The 22,552-nt window shown below is 36.4% G+C and overlaps 1 protein-coding gene and 1 non-coding gene across 2 annotated transcripts in view; one reads left to right on the plus strand and one right to left on the minus strand.

The window, feature by feature from the left end:
- The window catches only part of UBR1 (ubiquitin protein ligase E3 component n-recognin 1), a 126,317-nt gene that overhangs the window by 99,816 nt on the left and 3,949 nt on the right, over positions 1-22,552 (minus strand). Inside the window, 2 exon segments of the mRNA XM_028507958.2 lie at positions 6,384-6,462; positions 8,708-8,964. Of these exon segments, the coding sequence (XP_028363759.1) occupies positions 6,384-6,462; positions 8,708-8,964 (336 nt within the window).
- Positions 15,321-15,439, plus strand: LOC114493527. The gene has a single exon (XR_003684165.1). It is a non-coding gene; the product is annotated as a U5 spliceosomal RNA (small nuclear RNA).

A 22,552-nucleotide genomic window follows, 5' to 3' on the forward strand; every position in this document is an offset into this window, starting at 1 on the left:
GCCAGAAGCTGGGGGTAGGGAGAAAAAGAACCACAAAGGAAAACCAGAGAACTTTTGGGGATAACGTAAACGTTTTGTATCTTGAGGGTAGGTTTTATTGTATGCAAATTATATCTCAATAAATATAACTTAAAAATAAAAGTTTTAAAACAGAAACATGCTAAGAGAGTATCTGTAAAGTATCTGACACAGCAGGAAGGAAAAGACAATAGAAAAATAAAAAAAAAGTAGAAATAGGCAATACACTGAAGAAATTAAACATATAATTAAAATATGAAAAGATGTTAATTACTGGTAACAGAAATGCAAATTAAAATAATGAGATGAACCACACTAGGGAAAAAATCTATGTAAATTTTAAATGCACATACTGTTCAATACAGAGTATCTACCTCTAAGAATCTAGCCTTAGGTATTCTTGAACGTATACAGTGAATTATATGAAAACAAAGACAGATGTATATTCCAATATTGTTGATCAGTGGAAAAACTGGAACCAATATAATTGTCTAGAAAAACAGGATGGATTAAATATAGGGTAATACAGTCCCACAAAAAAAAACATGAAGCAATTAAATAAGGCAAGAATTACTGTATGTATCAATATAGAATTATCCTCATGATATGCTGTTAAGATAAAAATAAGCTGCAAAAAAGGAATATATAGTAGGAACCCATTTATACACACACACAAACAGTTCTCCTAAATATATAAATATATGTATGTTTGTGTGCATATTTGTAAATATATTTTAAAAAAGATCTGTAAGGATATATGTTAAAGTGTGCTTAGTTAAGAAAGTACAATGGGCCAGAATAGCAATTACAATTTTTATTTATAATCTTCTGTATTATTATTTTTATCCTCACCTTGAGAACATGCATATTCATTTCAGAGACGGGGGAGGGAGGGAGAGAGGAGAGAAACATCGATTGGCTGCCTTCTTGCACATGCCCTCACTGGGGACCCCTGCAACCCCAGCATGTGCCCTGACCAGCAATCAAACCCACAACCTTTCGGTTTATGGGACGACACTCCAACCAAGTGAGCCATTCCTTGCCAGGACTTTTATGTATTATTTGAATTTCTAAAAGGTAAGTTTTATTGTATTGTTTGAGTAAATAAACATTTTTTATTTATTTAATCCTCACCCAAGGATATGTTTACTGATTTGAGAGAGAGAGAGAGAAAGATCCATTGGTTGCCACTCATATACGGCGCACCAACTGGGGATCAAACTCACAACTGAGGCATGTGCCCCGATAGGGGATCAAACCCACAAACTTGGTGCACAGGATGATGCTATAATCAACTGGGCCAACCAGCCAGGGCAAATAAACACTTTTTAATGTTTTTATATTTCAAAGACAATATATGTATATGAATTCTCATCATGTAAGATTACAATAATCTGATGTTAAAATAGACATTGATAATTTATCTTTATAATTAAATCTTAGATATCAGTTCTGCTTATGATTTAATGCTTTTGACCCTAACACTTTATTTCAACAAATGTTGAAAGCCTCTATGTCCCAGGTGCTATAACAGACAGTAGGAAGTATAAAATATATGAGATCTGAACCTTGTCCTGGAGAAAGCTTATAGTCAGGTAGGGATAAAAAACACAAATATAAATATATCATTGCCATTTAGTAAATAAAGACAGAGATATGCAAAGGAATGGAACAGAGAAAAAGAGCATTGTTAGTGAGTTTTGTTTTCTTCTCCAGAGTTATTTTGACTCTATGATGCGTTCCAAAAAAAGAGTACCAAGGTTACAAGCCAGTTTGGTCTTCAGTATCAGCTTCCAAGACACAAGAAGACCCTAGTTAGGTGAACACGGCTACTATTTCGGTTCTATTCGATCAAAGCCATATTACTCTGATCTTGGCTTTTTAGAATTTAACCTACTCTTCAAATCAAAAACCTTAGTCCTCTTTTTTACCCACCTGGAGAACATATTAGCTGAGAGAGAGGATGAGAGAAACATTGATCAGTTGCCTCCTACAGGCACCCAGACTGGGTTCGAGGAGAGAAACCAGCAACCTATCTGCCCGTTCCCCACTCACCATGGGCACTGGCCACCCAGCCACTGACCAAGAAGGCCCAGGAGACAGTGCAACTCTGGAGTAACCTGTCCTACCCTGGGGCTCTCAGGAGACATTGGCCAGCATCTCGGAAGTGGTGGCTTCAATACATTCCATCAAGTGTGACAGAGGCTGCAGCACGTGCTGGACAATAGACCTTCAGGAGCAGGCAGATGGCACTTAATGCCCAGGGGATGGGAGGAAGACACCTGTGGGAGGGACCTATGCATATCCCCAGCTCTCACTGTGATATTTTATGATGTTTAGGTGGGTGGCTGTTTGTGGTATTTTTCTCTAAACGTTCTTTTATGTTTTTTAATTTAAGATGTTTTATTTATTTATATTTTTAGAGAGAAGGGAAGGAAAGGAAAAAGAGAGGGAGAGAAACATCAGTGTGTGGTTGCCTCTCGTGCACCCCCTACTGGGCACCTGGCCCATAACCTAGGCATGTGCCCTGACTGGGAATCAAACCAAAGACCCTCTGGTTCACAGGCCAGCACTCAATCCACTGAGCCACACCAGCCAGGACTAAATTTCCTTTTAGTGCAAGCAATATTTTACAATAAAAAATATATACATGGTCCTGGCTAGGTGGTTCAGTTGGTTGCAACATCATCTTGATACGCCAAGGTTGTGAGCTCAATATCCAGTCAAGGCACATACAAGAAGCAACCAATGAATAATACGTCAGTATATGGAACAACAAATAGAAATCTGTCTCTCTCTCAAATCAATATATATTATATATATGGTTGGGCATTAATCTTTTTTTATCCTCACCAGAGGATATATTCATTGATTTTCAGAGAGAGGAAGAGAAAAAAAAAACATAGATGTGAGAGAGAAACACCAATCAGTTGCCTCCTGCACGTGCCCCAACCCAGGATTGAACATGCAACCTTTTGGTATATAGGACAACACTCCAACCAGCTGAGATACTCAGCCAGGGCATGAATCATTCCCCTGGAAAACAAACAAACAAACAAACAAAAACCCCTTTGTCCTGTCAGCAAGAATGACTGCAAAATAAACTACCAAAGACCTTGGTCCCATTATTCAGGAAGAGAGCAAAGTTAAGTAGCAATGCAAGGGTATACCATTATTCCATATTCACCTTTCTAAAATAAGAAAAGAGAAACAACATTAAGAACAATTTAAAATTTCATTTTAGTAGTGATGATAAAATTACTTTAAAAATCAGTTCAGTTAAAAAGTTTCTATTAAAAGGTTTCTGCATGCCCTGACTGGCTGGGCATCATCCCGAAAACTGAAAGGTGGCTGGTTTGATTCCCAGTCAGGGCACAGGACTGGGTAGCAGGCCAGGTCCCTGGGTTGGAGGCATACAAGGGCAACTGATTGATGTTTCTCTTACACACTGATGTTTCTCTCTCTCTTTCCCTTTCCCTTACCCTCTCTCTAAAAAATAAATAATCTTTAAAAAGGTTTCTGCAGGTTCTGCAGATTTCTGCACTGCTACTTGTACTACATTTGGTATAATTCTTTCCTAAAGCAATTTGGCAAAATGTATTGAGGACTTTTAAATGTTCATTTAAAAAAATTAAGACTTTACTTTTTTATAGCAGTTTGTTTGAAGAAAATCTGAGCAGAAAACACAGAGTTCATATAAACCCCATCTTCCCTGGACCCTACAATGTTTCGCATATTACTAAGATCTTGCATTAGTGTGGAACATTTGTCACAATTGTAATTGGTTATGAGGAACATAACCAATGATCGAACATGTAAATTCCATCAGTGATTACTTTAGTAATCTTGGGAAAACATTTTAACCACACTGTATCGTAGGCTTCTCAATCTGTTTTTCTTTGTACACTATATAATAATACCTATACCCTATTATTGGGAACCGCTCTGCCTGGTTTCAGAAACTGTAACCCCCCATGGCTAAGACTGAGTAAGAGACCTTGAGACCCTAAGCCACTAAGGAGACAAAACTTATCTCCTTGGCTGGGGCGCCACCTCTGACCACTTTACTTCACCCTGCCTGGCCCCCAGTGCATGACTGGTTATCCAGTGATGGGTAAGATTCCTCAAGGGAGAGATGACCCAAGACAGGCAAGGTCATGAGGGGGCCCTCAGGGAAGGACTTGGGGGGCCATGGAGAAAGGGGATGATGCACCGTCACCCCATGACTTTGACATAGCCTGAGTCCTCATTCTGTCTGCAAGAAGTCTCCTAATCTCTAGGCTTCCTTACTTCCCCTGCTCCATCTAAGCCTGAAACAATGCTGGAGGTGGATGTGGCCCTGTGCTGGAAAGGGTGGGTTCCCCTGGGGCGATCAGGCCTAAGAAAGAATGCATAAAATCCTGTGAAACCTGCTTTGCTATTGCCCTCAATTTAAATGATAAGGGTCCAAGCATGAAGTGAGTTTGTTCCCCAAAGTTTTATGGTCCTTTAACTATCTGACCTTGACTCAGAATTAGCCCTCAGAGTTCTCTGAATGTTATCTATTGTTTGATCATTACTGCCTGACAATGATTGATGAGCTTTTCATATATGCCCAGGCAAATTAAGCCAATAAAAGCCTGTCAAGGCAAGTGTTGGGGCGCTCTCCCCTTGAGAATGGCCATGCTGTCCCTTTTCCTCCACAGGACTTCGGTGGTCCATGTGAATCTGTCTTGCCTCATCCATAATGCCAAGGACACTGTGGGCCAGTAGCCCCATCACCCTATACTTATAGCCCATCACATCCAGAGCTAAAAGCAATAATGTCAAGGCTAGTCTAAAAACATAAAGAGCATGCCCTGTCCAGGTAGCTCAGTTGGTTAGAGTGTCAACCCCATGCCCCAAGGTTGTGGGTTTGATCCCCAGTCAGGACACATACAAGAACTGATCAATGGGTGCATAAATTGGTGGAACAACAAGTTGATATTTCTTTCTCCTTACTCTACTCTCTCTAAAATCAATTGAAAAAAAACCATAAAGCTTTCAACACTTTCAACTCTATGGAAAACACAGTCTACATAACTCAAAGATATTATTTATATTTACATAAAACTTTAGGCATGCTATATATACAAAAAGAAACATCAGTCATTATGTCTGTCTAAGCCCAGAGTACAAAACCCATACTATTATCTGAGAAATACATTTCAGCTCAAAATAACAAGGTTGTCTAAAAATGTAACAGGAAAGAAAAAAGCCCTCAACTTCAATAGTAATTAGGAAAATTATTAAGATCACAATGTGATACTATTGTATAACCACCAGATGGGCTAAAATGAAAAAGATACCAAATCTCGCAAAAATGTGGAGCACTGAGAACTCTCAAATACTGTTGGAGAACCTATAAATTGGTATATCCACTTTGGAAAACAGGCGGACATTATCTACTATGATTAAAGATTTACACTCTAGAACATGGGTGTCAAACTCATTTTCACTGGGGGCCACATCAGCCTCGAGGTTGCCTTCAAAGGGCTGAATATAATTTTAGGACTGTATAAATGTAACTATTCCTTAAGCAGGGGCAAGGAGCTCAGTGCTGTCGCAGGGTAGAAACAAAGTGGAGGGCTGGATTCAGCCAGTGGCCTTGTGTTTGCCACCTGTGCTCTAGAACTCAGTAATTCTATTCCAGATATACAGCCCAGAAAAACTCCTGTACATGTATACTAAAACACACAATAAGAATGGTCATAGCAGAATTGTTCATAATAGCCCCAAATTGGAAGCCATCTATATTATTCACATACAGCACAATAAATAGACAATATAGATTACTGAGCATTATAAGGCCACTGTATAAACTACAGCTACATTCATAATGCTGAGTGGAAGAAGTTACTGAACAAGAAAAAGATATAGTATGACTTCACCTATATATATAAAGTTCAAAAACAGATAAAACTTTCTAATATCATTTCAGTGATAGGCTGAAAGGAAAATCAAGAAAATCATTATCACAAAACACAAAAGAGTTTGTTGCAAGGGATGAAAGGCTGTGTGATCTAGTGAGGACAAATGGCAAGCTTCTGAGAGCTGGCAATGTCTTACCTCCTGGCCTAAAGTGGTTACATGGGTATTTGCTTTATATTCTTTAAGCTGTTCATATCCATTACACAATCTCTTGTGTAAATTTGATATACTTACATAAAAACTGTATGGGGCTACTTCTTAAGACAAATGTCCCATCACATGATATGCTTCATCAGAACTAAAGGTTCACATGTCAAAACTATAATAGCAGGAATTCAAGAACTGGTCAGGGATATGAACTAGATGGCCCAACAGATTCCTGCTGATCTACATATTTTATGGCTCTATTTTCATACCTTGTAACGATGATTTTTATGAACACTATTCTGGAAGCAGTCCATACAGAGTACACATGTTGGATCAATTGCACAATCTCTGAAAAAGATTAAAAAACAGATTCCAAAATGGTATGCTTATGGTATGCTGATGCTTATGGTATGACTACAATGTAATGTGAGTAAGTCTGTTATATTGTCTACAAACTGAATGTGAAAATGCTTCAAAAACAAAATTCCAAATAATTTTGGTCTCGTTTTAGCTATATTTATCCAAATTTAGATATTTGGTTTTGTTTCTTAATTCACCCTCATTACTTTGAGCTTGCAAGTGGTTTCAAACCGTTAAGCTACAACTCAAAATTAGCTTTGTGAAAAATGATCAGCTTTATAAATTATTTGCAATCATCTTACCCTATTATATTTCTAAATATAATTAACAAACACTATTCACTGTAAATGAAGCTTGGACAAAGACAAAATTCATTAGAATATAAGTATCATAAGGGCAGGAATTTCTATTTATTTCATATGTTGGTATGTCCCAAGCACCTAGAACAGTGCCTGGTACATGGTAGATATTCAACTAATACTTATTGAATGAATGAAATTTAATCTCTCTTAATCTCTTCCTTAATAACTACTTTTAAAATGTACTAGTTTATTTAACATTTTCTGGAAACATTAAGATCAATATACAGTAAGTCCTCACTTAATGTCATCTGTAGGTTCTTTGACTTTAAGTGAAACAACATATAACAAAACCAATTTTACAATAAGCTAACTTATATAAACAAGAGTTAAGTTCCTATGGCATCTCACCAACGTTATAACAAACAACATTGAACAAAACACTATTTGAGGGCCTGCTATAAATCAGTGTGAAATAAAAAATTAATAAAATATTGAGAAGGGTTGAAGAGAGAGAATTGGGAAGTTTTAAAAATGAATCTTAAAATGCTAGTAGGAAATAAAGATTGTCTAATAATACTCTCTAATATATGTATGATCTACTGACTTATTTAGAGCAGGATTTCTAAACCTTAGCAGTAATGACATTTTGAACCAGACAGTTATTTTTTAGGAATAGAGGAGACTGTCCTGTGCATTGTAGGATGTTTAAGCAGCAACCCTGGCCTCTACCCACTGCTACCATTTCCAAAGTTATGACAATTAAAAATGTCTCTATGACACTTTTGGAGAAATGAGGTTTACAAATGTTTACTATGCTTTAGTTGAAACTGATTGGGCTTCAGCTAAAAATACATAAGATAAATGAATCTTCCCATGCTATACAGCAAAGCAGTACACAAAATACATAAACTGCCTTTTTTTCTAAGAAAAGAACTAGGTAATAAGCCCTGGCTGGTATGGCTCAGTGGATTGAGCATGGGCCTGTGAACCAAAGGGTCATCGGTTTGATTCCCAGTCAGGGCACATGCCTGGGTTGCAGGCCAGGTCCCCTGTTAAGGATGCATGAAAGGAACCACACTTTGATGTTTCTCTCCCTCTCTTCCTTCCTCCCTTCCCCTCTCTAAAAATAAATAAATAAAATCTTTTAAAAAAGATTTGGATAATAAGATAGTATATTCTAAACAGCTAGTAACTACACATAAACCAGTCAAACCTGGAATTATAGTGCAGCAAAAAACAATCCTCTGTATTTATAAAGTCTAAAAAGTCACCTTCCTAACCTAAACTATCTCTAATAAAGGGTGGGGGGGACTAAAAGTGCTGCTAAGATCTAAAAGTTGGAAATTTCAGGCCGAAGTAGGGAGTAAAAAAGTTCTCTGTGTTACCATGGCATTTAAATCAACTGCCCTCACAAAGGGCAAAAAGCCTAAAGCTGCTTCCAGTTTTCATACCACTGGCCTCCCTTACCCAACAAAATTCTAACTGTTCCTATAGGTCCATAATCTTTTGGCACCAAATCTCACTTGGTGGCAAAAAAATGGCTTGAAATGTCATTAGACTACAGACTTTATTTATACCATTTGCTGTGAATATTCATACATTTCTTACAGAAATGCTGTGTTTGATTATAATAGAGAAGTATTCCGAATTCTGAAATATACCTGGCCCCAAGGGTTTCAAATAAGGGTATGTGGACTACATAAAAGTCAAAAATCTATCACACATTTTTGGAGAACATGAAGAAAAAAACGAGAGAACTGTTTAGTTATGTCATACTCAAAAACAAGCTATACTAGCAAAAACAGACTTATCAGTACATAATAAAAGTTAAGTAGAATTAAACATGTAATAAACAAAGAAAGCTTCTAAATCATGAAACAAATACAAAATATCAAGATTGTAATTTAATCCTGTAAATTTCTAATTCTTACCTACAAGAATATGTTGTCTCTCCACTTTTGAAAACCTTACCACAGAGTTGAAATGCTCCACTATGTTTTAATTTCTCTAAAGAAATATCTGGATCTTCTCCAAATAAACACCATTCCAGTGGAGTGAATATTGATGTTTGTATACTTTCCTCCTGCTTTTCCAAGTCTGGGTCCATTTCAGCCAAATAAATTTCAGGCACCAACTGGGCCAAATGGTGCAAGAAAGCAGTATCAAAGTCAAGCTGCTGATCCCACCACTGAAAGAAAAGGAAAGAGTAAACTTTTTTATAAGTTCCTTCTTAAAAATCTAGGGGCACCAGTAATGGCACAGTTCTGTAATTTCAGAGAAAGAGATTTTTAATCTATTCTCATTTTATTCTTGGCAATACAAAAAGAAGGCGATAAAAAAAAAGCCTTGGAGCCCTGCTAGTGTGGCTCAGCAAACTGAGTGCCAGCCTGTGAACCAAAAGGTCGCTGGTTCGAATCCCAGTCAGGGCACATGCCTGGGTTGTGGCCAGGTCCCCAGTTGGTGGGGTGAAAAAGGCAACCGATCGATGTATCTCTCACACATAGATGTTTCTCTCCCTCTCCTTCTCCCTTCCTTCCCCTCTCTCTAAAAGTAAATAAATAAAATAATAAAAGCTTTGCAAATAAGTGACTGCCCACATATACCATAGATATCTAGAATAAAGAACAGTAGCTTAGTGTATGAGAATGAGCCTTCCCTTCTGGAATGGCCAACTTTTGGTGTGTAAAGGTGATTCTACTATTAGTTCAAGGTTGTACAAAGCACTTCCCATACTCTTAGGTTGTTTTAGGGAACCATGTATTTAATGAGAGCAAGATGAATGAGTGCCAAAGAGTTTTTAGAACACAAAGAGCACTAACCATAAAAGAAAAAAAGGGAAAGTAAAACCTTCTGCTCTTCAAAAGAAACTGTTATGGATGGCTTATGTGCCATGCTTATTTGCACATGAAAACATGCCCAACATTATTAGTCATTAAGAAAATTCAAATTAAAATGACAATAAGATCACCCTACACAACCTATCAGAATGTAGGCAAAAAATAAAATAAAATAAAAACTGGCAATACCAAGTATCAACAACAATGCAGAAAAGTGGAAAAGGAAAATGTGGTAGGAATTCAAAATGGTACAGCCACTTCATAAAGAGTTTAGCAGCTTCTTATAAAGTTAAACATACACTTACTATATGATCCAGCAGTCAAACTCCTGGGTATCTACCAAAAACTAAACTAGAAATGATGAAATATAAACTACAACACATCCAAAGCAAGGAGTACTACTCAGTAATAAAAGGAATAAATGCAATATCAGATTGCATACAATACATGCAATATCAAAAATGCATCAAAAGAAGTCAAACTTGAAAGGCTATATCTGCCTCGTAGCAGTTGGGATGAAGTTTGTGTTGAAAGCATCTATGTGAATTTAACAAAGGCCAGCTTCTGAGCAAAATAGCTGATTCCATAATAAGTGGGTGGGTTTAACTGACATTATCTGCAAGATTTCAGTAACATCACCATTCCATCCTTATCTTCAATCAAACAAAACAGCTTTCCAAATATCAAGCAATGCCCAATTGAGAAAGACATTCAGGGGTTACTCACTGGCAATCTGGGCTTAATTTAAACATGAGGTCTCATTACCCCAAAACATCCAACCAGCCTAACATTTGTAATACCACTCAGTAACAGCAGGCTTAAGTGAAATGAAGCAAGGAAACAGAAGAGGATTAAGGGCATAACTGTCTATCACCCAACATTGGCAATTTAGCTGCAATTAAATTAATTACAATTAAATTAATATTGTTCATTACCACATATCAAACCCACAACCCAGGAATGTGTCCCAATAAGGAACCATACTCAAAACATTTTTTGGCATGGAGCAGGACACTCCAACCAACTGAGTTTCTGGGCCAGGGCACTTTAAGTAAATTTTTAAAGTAAATAAAAAAGGACATAAATTAAAAGATGAAAAGGAAGAACACTGAGAGAAAACACTGTAGTTGCAATAATAATCTGAATACTTTCCCCCACAAAGAGGAACAATGCAAGGATATCTATCCTCTCCTATTCAATATTGCTTTTTAAATGTTTATTGATTATGCTATACAGCTGTCCCATTTTTTCTCACTTTTGTTCCCCTCTGCCCTGTATCCCCCTCCCACCAGCATTCCCCTCCCCTAGTTCATGTCCATGGGTTGTACATATAAAGTTCTTTGGCTTCTCCATTTCCTATACTATACTTAACCTCCTTCTGTCTATTTTGTACCTACCATTTATGCTACTTATTCCCTGTACATTTTCTCCCTTCCCCACCCCGCTGCTGATAACCCTTCATGTGATCTCCATTTCTGTGATTCTGTTACTGTTCCACTTGTTTGCTTAGTTCTTGTTTTTTGTTTTTTTGGGGGGGTTCAGTTGTTGATAGTTCTGGGTTTGTTGTCATTTTACTGTTCATGGTTATGATCTTCTTTTTCTTAGTAAGTCCCTTTAACATTTCATACAACAAGGGCTTGGTGATGATGAACTCCTTTAACTTGACCTTATCTGGGAAGCACTTTATCTGCCTTTCCATTCTAAATGATGGCTTTGCTGGATAGAGTAATCTTGGATATAGGTCCTTTCCTTTCATGTCTTTAAATACTTCCTTCCGGCCCCTTCTTGACTGTAAGGTTTCTTTTGAGAAATCAGCTGATAGCCTTATCGGAACTTCTTTGTAGGTAACTGATTCCTTTTCTCTTGCTGCTTTTAAGATTCTCTCCTTATCTTTCACCTTGGAGAATATAATCATGATGTGCCTTGGTATGTGCTTCCTTAAGTCCAACTTCTTGGGGACTCTCTGAGCTTCCTGGACTTCCTGGAAATCTATTTCCTTTGCTGATTGGGGAACTTCTCCTTCATTATTTTTGAAATAAGTTTTTATTTCTTGCTCTTCCTCTTCTCCTTCTGGCACCTCTATGATTTGAATGTTGGGATGTTTACAGTTTTCCCAGAGGTTCCTAAGCCTCTCTCCATTTTTTGAATTGTTTCTTCATTCTGTTCTGGTTGAATGTTTATTTCTTCTTTCTGCTCCAAATCATTGATTTGAGTACCAGTTTCCATTCCTTCACTGTTAGTTCCCTGTATATTTTGCTTTATTCACTTTGCATAGCTTTCACTTTTTCCTCTATTTTGCAACCATACTCAACCATTTTTGTGAGCATTCTGATTACAAGTGTTTTGAACTCTGCATCTGATAGGTTGACTATCTCCTTATTGCTTAGTTCTATTTTTGAAACTTTGATCTGTTCTTTCATTTAGGCCATATTGTTTTGCCTCAGAGTGCCTGTTATGTTGTAAGGGTCAAAGCCTTAGAAAATCTCCAGGGCGGGGCAAGCCACTTTGCTGTGTGGGGGTGGGGTCCAAAAGAGAACAGTGATTCTTGCTTGGCTCTTGGCTGGCTTTCAGTCACTTTCCCCGCTACCTACAAGCAAATTGGGCCCTTCTGGTGCTGGGTGGGTGGGCCTATGTATGTTCTAGGACCCTGTGGGTCTCTCCAGTGAACTCTCCTGTGAGGATGGAAGTTTCTCCCACCACTGCAATCTTCTGGTTTTTATAGCCAGAGGTTTTGAGGCTTTATTTTCCTGCTCTGGAACCCTAGGTTGCATGATCTGTCTTGCTCCCCAGTTGTTCCTCCTGGTTTATCCACATGTTAATGTGGGACCACCCAGTCTTCCAACCGCTGCCTATCCTCCAGCCACTGCCTTGCTGTGCATAATCTCTGTCCCAACTCATCATCTCTGCCCCTCCTACATATCTGGATAAATGTTTCTTCTTTAATCCTTAGTTGTTGGGCTTCCATACAGTTTGATTTTATGGCAGTTCTGGTTATATTTTTAAATTTGTTATTGTCCTTCTTTTGCTTGTGTGAGAAGGCAAAGTGTATATACCTACACCTCCATCTTGGCCAGAAGTCTCTCAATATTGTAATAAAGTTCTTAGCTAGTGTAATAAGACAAGAAAAAAATAATAAAAGGTATGACAACTGGGAAGAAAGAAGTAAAATTGTCTCTATTTACAAATGATATGATTATCTTCATAGAAAATCTCAAGGAATTCATTTTTAAGTATTTTTTAAAGATTTTATTATTTATTTTTAAAGGTGGGGGAGGGAGAAAAGAGTGAGAGAGAAACATCAATGTGTGGTTGCCTCTCTTGCACCCCCTACTGAGGACCTGGCCTGCAACCCAGGCATGTGCCCCGACTGGGAATAAAACTGGTGACCCTTTGTTTTGCAGGCCAGCACTCAATCTACTGAGCCATGCCAGCCAGGGCTCAAGGAATTAACTTTTTAAAAAGCACATTAAAATTGTAAGTGAGCCCTGGCCAGGTAGCTCAGTTGGTTAGAGCATCATCCTGATATGCTAAAGCTGCAGGTTTGACCTCCGGTTAGGGTACATAAATGAATACATAAATAAGTGGAACAACAAATCAATGTTTCTCTCTCTCTAAAAATTCAGAAAAGAAAAAAGCCTGTAAGTGAATTGAGCAAGCTCACTATATATAGGATCAATATATAAAAAGTAACTGTATTTCTATATACTAGCAACAAAAAAAAAGGAAAATAAAATTTAAAAATAGCATTTATAACAGCATCAAAAAACAAAATATTTGGGCATTAACTTAATAAATGATGTGTAAGACTGCTGCACTGAATACTACAAAACATGAAATTTCTAAAACATCCAAATAAATGAAGAGCTTTATATCATATTCACTCATCATAAGATTCAATATGATTAAGATGTCTACTCTTCCCAAAGTAATCTACAGGTTCCACACAATCCTAACAAGATTTTTATAGAAATTGACAAACTGATTCTAAAATGAATATGGAAATGTAAAGGACTTAGAAGAAACTTATACTACCTGGTTTCAGGACTTTCTATAAAACTATACTAATTGAGACAGAGTGATATTAGCATTGAGATAAACATATTTATCAATGAAACAGAAGAGTCCAAAAATTAATCTACATAAATAAGGGGGAACCCCAAAGAATTCCGGAGTTTATTTATAAAAAAATGTGTATTTATTCTTACATGTTTAAACTTCAATCATCTACCAAGTATTCTCCATTTGATACAATTCACCTATCGAGACATTTTTTCCACTGCTCAAAAACAGTTTTTGAACTGTCGATTTTGATGCCTTTTGGTGCTTTGCTGTTTTTTGTTTTACCTCTTTCACATGGGCAAAACATTTCCATCTGAGGACATTTTTCATTCAGGAAAACAAAAAAAAAAGTGGTTCAGGGTAAAAGTAGTTAAATAGGGAGGAGGGTGGGGTATGGGGAGTCATGCCATTTTTGGTCAAAACCTGAACAATTAGCATGGTGTGGGCAGGTACACCCATAAATCACCTATCATGAAGTGGGCAAACATGCTGAAAAAGTTTTCCAACCAAATTCACTGAAGCTGAACACAGCCTCTCACAACCCCACCAGCTGGTACACTGATACCGATGGTTTTCTAGAACACTCCCTTAGTGGGGAAATCCTGTACTACAAAGGCTCACCCTCTAGAAGATAATCCTATTTTTTTTGGAGGGGGTCTCCTCTTGTACATATTCAACTGATTTTTGAAAAGGAGCCAACACAAACCAAAGACAAAAAGACAGTATTTTCAAAAACTGGTGCAGGAGCCATTAGGTATCCTCATGGAGAAAATAAATGAACTTTAACTCAAACTTCACACCATACACAAAGATTAAGTTGAAATAGGTCATAGACCTAAATATAAAAGCTAAAACTATGACACTTCTTGATGAAAACACAGAAGAAAACTCTTTGACACCCTTGGAGCAAGCCAAGATTTCCTGAACAGAACACAAAAAGCACTAAGGATGAAAAAGAAAAAGGATAACTGAATTTGATGAAAATTAAAACTTCCAGATGTTCTTCATGCTACTCCTTATGCAGTTTTCAAATTTTTCATATAACCAAATAATGAAGATGAATTTTTGGAATAGATATATTTTCAAATGAACATGTCTCTACTTCTTGAACCTGTCTAGCTATACACCTTTCTATGAATTTACATAGAAAGAGGAGGCAACTAAGAAGTATACTTAATCATACACTAACCCATCTTGCCAATAGTGCACTGGGCACCAACCCACAATCTATCTTGTAACTAAGGCACTGGCCATTTTGGCACAGGAACACCCTTGTCCCAAGCTGTGAGACTGTTTAGACCAAGTGTTGCTTAGGCAAAAAGTTATCAAGAGAAGGAAGTATTAGGGAAGAAAAATAAGAACTCTTCAGTCTGTAAAAACAATGGCTACATAATGCTTATAAAACTACAAAGCTTATAAAATTAACATTTATTAAATAAATATACTAATTAAATATAAAGAGTTTTAATAAGGTAAACGGATATTTGTTCACTGTATCTTAGAGTAAATTAGCAGGTGTCCCTTGAAGTGTTAAAAATAATTTTCAGGGCAAAGAAAAGGAATTAGATTTCTATTTAGCTATGATAAATTCATAAAATTTGTCCAGAGAGTTTTATAAGATGACACAGAATTAAGAATTTACATAAGATACTCTGGTTTCCCTTCAGATTGTATAAATCTTTTGGCTTTTACTAAAGATTTCTATGGAGAGGAGCAACTCTGGAGAAAAACCAAAAAGCATTTACAAGGTTCCATAACAAATAACTAAGGAAAGTTACAGATACTTGTTTACATATAAAGCTTTCTGAGTTTCCTCTCTTGAAACTCAATATACCTCCATAAGTAAGTTCAACTTAATAAAACTTTATGTAAAATATTATGTTAAAATTAGGCATTGTGGTCCTGGCTTGTGTGGTTCAGTGGACTGAGAACCAGCCTTCGAACCAAAGGGTCACCAGTTTGATTCCCAATCAGGGCACATGCCTGGCTTGCAGGCCAGGTCCCCAGTAGGGGGCATGCAAGAGGCAACCACACACTGATGTTTCTCTCCCTCGCTTTCTCCCTCTTTTCCCCTGTTTAAAAATAAATTTTAAAAAAATCTTTTAAAAAGTCTATATTATTTATACATACTTTCAAATTTTCTACAAATTTTAGTTTTCAACATATATACATGTACATCTATGCATATGCTTTCCTAAACACAGAATAAAGATCTGAAAGGAGAAACATCAAACTGTTAACAGTGGTTACATGGAGAGAAGAAACTGGAGGAGGGTCTAGGAATTTTCCTACTTTATTTTAAACAATGTTATATTGCTTGACTTAGACAATATAACAAGTGCAGTACTTTTGCAATTAAGAAAAAAAAACTCTTAAAATCTCTAAGATATAATACATCCATTTAAAATGATGCCAAATAGTTTCAAAGTATCTCCCTGATGTACTTACTAAATAGAGGGAAAAGATAGTAAGTATAAAGTAGAAAGACCCTGCAAATACCAAGGTAACATCTCATTATTAGAGATGATTAAGATAAACATCTCTAATAATAAGAAATATTGATATTGAGAATCCATTAATATGATGTACTGAGCAAAAATCAGTACCATTTTTGTGGTATTTCCCCCAAAATATAAAGCATCACTCCAATCATAAAAAAACATCAAACTCAAACTGAAGAACACTGTACAAAACAACTGCGCAATATTCTTCAAAAGTGTCAAGGTCATGAAAAACAAGGAAAAATCAAGGCACTGTTACAAACTGAAAGAGACTATAGAGAGAACCTGAGGCACAGACCGGAAGAGACAAAGGAAAAATAACTAAATGCAATGTGGGATCCTAAATAAGATCCTGGAACAGAAAAAAGGCATTAGTGGGAAAACTGGCAAAATTCAAAAAGGTCTATAGTTTAGTTTTATCAATATTAACTTGCTGTCCCTAATAATTGTAATAAGGTTATGTAAGATGTTAACATTAGTGGATATAGGTGTGAGGAATATAAAAGAACTGTTGGTGCTATTTTTCCAAGTTTTTTGTAAATCTAAAATACGTTCAAAATAAAATGTTAGAAAAGAAATTGAATCTTCAGTATCATGAAGATGTTTATTTACTAACATTAAAAGACATGAATAAAATACAGTTCAGTAAAGTAGGTTACAAAGTATTATGTATCAAGTCTCATTTTGTTTATTATATATATTTATATGGGGGTGGGGGGACAGAAGGAATATATACCAAAATGTTAGCAGTGATGGGTAGTGGGATTATAGAATATTTTCATGGAATCTGCTTGTATGTTGCTTACCTAATATGAATAATATCCTTACAGTGATTTCATATTAAGGAGATAATTTTTATTATAAAATTTTACTAAAACCTTTTTTTTTTAAAGATTTTATTTATTTATTTTTAGAGAGGGAGAGGGAGAGGGGGAGAGAGGGAGAGACAGAGAGAGAGAGAGAGAGAGAGAGAGAGAGGGAGACATCAATGTGCGGTTGCTGGGGGTTATGGCCTGCAACCCAAGAATGTACCCTGGCTGGGAATCGAACCTGGGACACTTTGGTTCCCAGCCCGCGCTCAATCCACTGAGCTACGCCAGCCAGGGCTAAAACCTTTTTTAAAACAATACACCTTTCAGTATTCTAACTCCAAGTTCTCCAGGGTACTCACAGACCAACAACTTGTTTTCCCCATGTGCCTGGCAATTACTATAACTAGTTCTTTTCTTCAAACAGTATTAAATGGAAAAAAATTTTGTATATTTAGTGCTATACACAAAACAAAAAAAATTATGTCCCACCTAATTATGGAAGGCATAAAACCAGTTTAAGTTTTTCAAGAATATTTTCAAGAACACAAGAAACTTGAGAGTCAAAGCTGAAGAGAGTTAAAACCCTTAGGGATCTTCTGATTCAAGTCCTTCAAGTACAGATCAGAAAACCAAGTCACAGGAAAAAAGTAAAGTGGCTTTACCAAGATCAAATAAGCAATTAACATCAGTCAGGAACAGAACTTAGGTATACTAACTCCTAGAGTTCAGTGCTCATTCTCCTTAACCAAGTATAAATAAAACTTCTTTTAAACTTACTCTTAAGATTTGCTCACTCTACTACTAAAACAAAACAAAAAACAGAGCTTTGCCTCCTTTTAAATTTTACCTCTAAATGAAGGTTCTTAGCTAACAACTGCCTAACATTCCTGGATACTACTAAATATTGTATATCTTTGTCACATGTCTTAGTGTGAAGAACTAACATTTTGAAATGTTATCTTTATATTGTTGGCTGATTTGGGCAGAATGTCTGGGTGTTGATGCCTTAATTGCCCTCTCCATTGATCTTACCACTGGCCCTCTATCCTTCCATCCCCATCCCACCTTAGCTATTTCTCAAGGTCCATTTAGCTCTAGACCCACCTCCTGAATATTTCACTGATCAGCCTAAAAAATTTCTCTCCCCTGTAACTCCAATATTTCACTTACAGAGGAAGGTACTCATTAAGTACCTATACTTCTGCCAGATAACATTTGTTGCCTTTAAATGTATACATCTAGCCACTTCAACCAAGTCGTCAGCTCCTTGAGGACAGGAGCTCTGCCTTTCAAACCCCTGTGTGCCACAGGCCTACCACAAGTACATAACAAAAATTCTCAATCAATGCTGAATGCTATAGACTTCCAGCTAGAGAGAACAAAGCAAATGTTTGACAGCATTAAGCCTTCTAAAACTTTGTTTATAGAATTCTTATAAAGATAAAATAAAATTATACTCTTTTACTAAGATTTTTCCTAAATGACTGCCACAACTATGAAAAAATGTTTTAAATTAAAATGTCTTTTTTTTTTCCAGATAAGAAAAACCACACAGGATGTAGTTCACTGGGTAACATATTCAGGAATTATAGAATTGCTTTTCTTCTGTTTGGCTGCTTTTAGTAGTTTTTTCCGATTTAATACAAGAATAAAATTAAATTTTTTTAATTTCAATGTCTAGAAAAACAAAATACTTTTCTTCAGCATTTGGAGTTAAGAAAAGTCTTAATTGTTCACTGATAGCAAATTCTCACAATATTTAAATTCCCAAACATTCCAAACATTTCCCTCATCCCCAGGGACTTGGATGCCTGTTATAGAACATCATTCTGAAAAAGAAACTTACTTTTTTAAGTATAGTGTATAATTCTTTTTCTAAGTCTTCTGTTTTGAAGTGGTAACAAAATTTGGAGGCTCTAGAATTGGTTGTGTGGCAAGTACTGAATTAGTAATTGGAACATCTCTAGGCACCAAGAAATCTTTTGATTACACAAAGTTTTCTTGTAACACCATTTGGCAGGTTCATAAAGTTTAAAAATTAAGAAAACAACAACAACCCTGATAGTTCAACTACTTATCCCATAGGGAAGCCCCATCCTATCTGTTAGCTCTTTAAGCCTGTCAAAACACTTCCTCTTGGCCACCTTCCATTCTTACAGCTCACAATTAAAGTAAAATCTACCTTCCTGTAACTTTTAGCCTATACTGCCTAAAATAATCCAACACAATTTACTCTGCTACTTCACCCAACAGCCCTTCAAATAAATTACAATACCTGTTATGCTTTTCATTAGTCTCTTCATTCTGGGGCTAAACTGGGAACACAAAAACTGAAGAAATTTGGCCATCCCTAATGACACGGTGTCCAGACCACACTTCATTACTCTTTTATGGAACATGTACAATATGCTTCCATGCAGAGGAGTGGAACTATTTATTACCTTCCTTATCCAGAACACTAAACTGCTTTAAAAGTTCATGTTCTTTTTTTGGCAGCCATATCGCATTATGACTGAAGTGAGTTTGCAAACAACTAAATGCCGTAGATCAATCACTTATAAGAGACCTAGTCCTATAATTGTGATGAAAGACGAAATTTGCTGTTAATTACTTGAAAGTAATTCACCTTGTAACAGTTTACTTAATGCCATTCTTCAGAACAAAGTCTATTTGACTTGTTTGGAAGAGTGGGGCTATAACCACTTAATGTGCCTTTATGGACTACCTTTTAAAGTGCTTTTGAACTTTTGGTATTCATGGGTAAGCTAGAAATAACTTTAGCCACAGAAGGAAAAATCTATTAATTTATCCATTTGTTTCTATACTCTGCCTTGTAATTTAAGAAAGGATTTCAGTCAGGTTGCAAATATATGTTGAATACTGTAGTGAGAGAATATGAGACATGTACCCCAGAGCTTAGGAAAGCAGATTCCACTCATCCAAAAATGTCAAGGAAAGCTTAGAAAATTGGAACATGAACCTATGGTCAGAGGAGAAAAAGGAAGAAAATGGTTTAAGCAGGACAATATGTTCTGAAAGCCAAACACTGACAGCATATTTACACATTTTAACAGGAAAGAAGAGAAAGGGGCCTTGTTTATCAGATGACTCTGTATTTGACCCAGCCTATTTTATCAATGCCATGAAGACACAGTAAACTTTCTTATCATATTTACAAATACAAGGCTGGCAGGGATAAAAAAAAAAATTCTTTAGGCTGATGTTGCATTGAAAGTAGTAAGGTGAAATTTAACTGTGATGAAAGTAAACTCTACTTGAAAGAGGCTTATGTTATTCCCAGACAGCAAGTAGGCACTTTGGTAAGTATAACTCTTCTGGAATCTTTCAGTAACTTTTATTTGGTGGAGCATATTCCCATAAGCACTTAGTTTATTACAAGGGTGTAACTTCACATTTAAAAGTAGAACAGTTTTTTAAAAGGCTGTACCAAATGCTTTAAAAAATCATACTCATCAAATTAACTATTGTTTCTTCAGTAAGAGGCATGTTAACTCAAAATACCTTAGAAGAGCACATAGTAAACCACCTGGGACTAAAGAGGTCTTGATATTTTGTCTTAAGTCATTGGAGGCAATGGGATAGAAGCTTAAAGAAAATTGTTCATTTCCCAGAGCACAGTGCACTGAAAATCAGAATCTTCCCTAGCTATTCACAACAGAAACTGGGAGGTGATAAGGTAAAAAACAACAGGCACTAGGCCCTGCAATGACCTGGTGACAAAGCACTTTTGTTAAGACTCACAAGACCTTAGTTTTCACCCCAGTTTTCTCACTCTAAGTGGGTCCTTACTGCAGAAAGCTGTGCACTGGCCTAAAATTATATAATTTATAAGTTATAATTTATAATATACTAGAATTTATAACTTATAAATTATAAGGCAAATCACCTCCACTGAAAATGGCATGTAATTTGTCACTCCTTTCTCTTTATCTTAATATTTCAAAGTCAGCTATCAAAAGATTGTTATTTTTTAAAGATCTCCTACAGATGAAATCGTAATTTTTTGCTTGATTTTCATAACTTTGCACAAACATAACAATATTAAACTTTTTAAAAAAACTAAAATCCCCCCATTTGGGTACGAGATAACTTTTTGGGAGTAATGGAAATAAATGTTTTAAATCCTCATTTGGTAGTAGTTACAGGGGTGTATACTCTGTCAAAACTAATTAACCAAATGCTTTAAAAGGATGATTTTATCACACATAAATTACATCTCAATAATGTTGATTTTTAAAAAAATATTCCCTATTCAATTTTAAGCTTTTGAGCTTTATTACCTCTTAACCTCCTCAACTCCTATTACCACCACATCCACTCACCTCAGCTAATGTTTCCTCATTCATTCATTCATGTATTCAATAAAAATTTTGAAGCAATATGCTAGGTAGTGAAGATACAGATATTAACAGGAAACAGTTCATACTATCAAGGAGTTTACTGTCTAGAAGGAAAGATAGACAGTAAACAGGCAATGCTGAGTATAGCCTGAGACATGCTATATACAATAAGAATATGAAAAAGGTGTATAGGAACAGAGGCACATCTAACCTGGCTCTACCATCAGAAACACCTGATATAACTCCATGTTCTAAACTCCTAAATTCCCCTTTCTGACTATAATGTTCAGTCTTTCCACTTATGTTAACATCATAACTTTAATGCCTTAAATCCCACCAATTCCCCTGGCTTTTCTTAGTCCCCTCTTCAGTCTGGACTCAAGGCTACCCATTACCTTTAATATGCCTACTCATTCCCTCCTTCTTCTCCCTTCCCTCCCTCCTTCACCCATAAGCTCCATCCCCCAGTCACTAACAATCTTGCTAAAAAAAATCATTAATGTTGATCCCCACTTATTCATTAAGAGTATGTAAATGTCTACTATATCAAGCACATAGTATGCTAGGATATATCAGTGAACAAGTCAGATATGATCCTTGCCTTCATGGAGGTTACATTCTGGTAGGAGAGACAGACATTTAAATAAGTAAGTAAAGACACTATAGTAATTAGAGTGCAATAAGTGCAGTGGAAGAAAAAACAGTGCTCTGACAAAGAGTAAGAGATACATATCTTTTAGACAGGCTACGTATGGAGAAAAAGCAGAAGAAAAACACTCTAAGGAAGAAAAAAAAACAGCAGGCAAAGGCACAGGCCCTGAAGCAAGATACAGCAAGAGCCTATTTTAGAAATTAACAGGACATGATGGCTAAAACTGAAAGAGGAGAAAGTAACAAGAAGTTAGGGGACATGCAGAGGCCAGATCAGGCAGAATCTTGAATGACTTGTACAGAGTTTACATTTCATTCCAAGTGCAATGAGAAACCACTGAAGAATATAGGCAGGAAATTGTCATGAATATGATTTAGTCTTTAAAAAGATTTACTCTGGTTGCTATGAGGAGAATGGCCTGCAAGGCAGCAAAAATGGAAGCAAAGAGACGGGTTAAGAGGCCACTGCAGTTTCCTAGGCAACAGATGGTGACTAGGACTAGAGAGGTGGAATGGAGACAGAGAGTTGTTTGTGTTCAAGAGCTATTATGGAAG

The sequence above is a fragment of the Phyllostomus discolor genome, chromosome 1 (assembly GCF_004126475.2).
Source record: "Phyllostomus discolor isolate MPI-MPIP mPhyDis1 chromosome 1, mPhyDis1.pri.v3, whole genome shotgun sequence".
NCBI lineage: Eukaryota > Metazoa > Chordata > Mammalia > Chiroptera > Phyllostomidae > Phyllostomus > Phyllostomus discolor.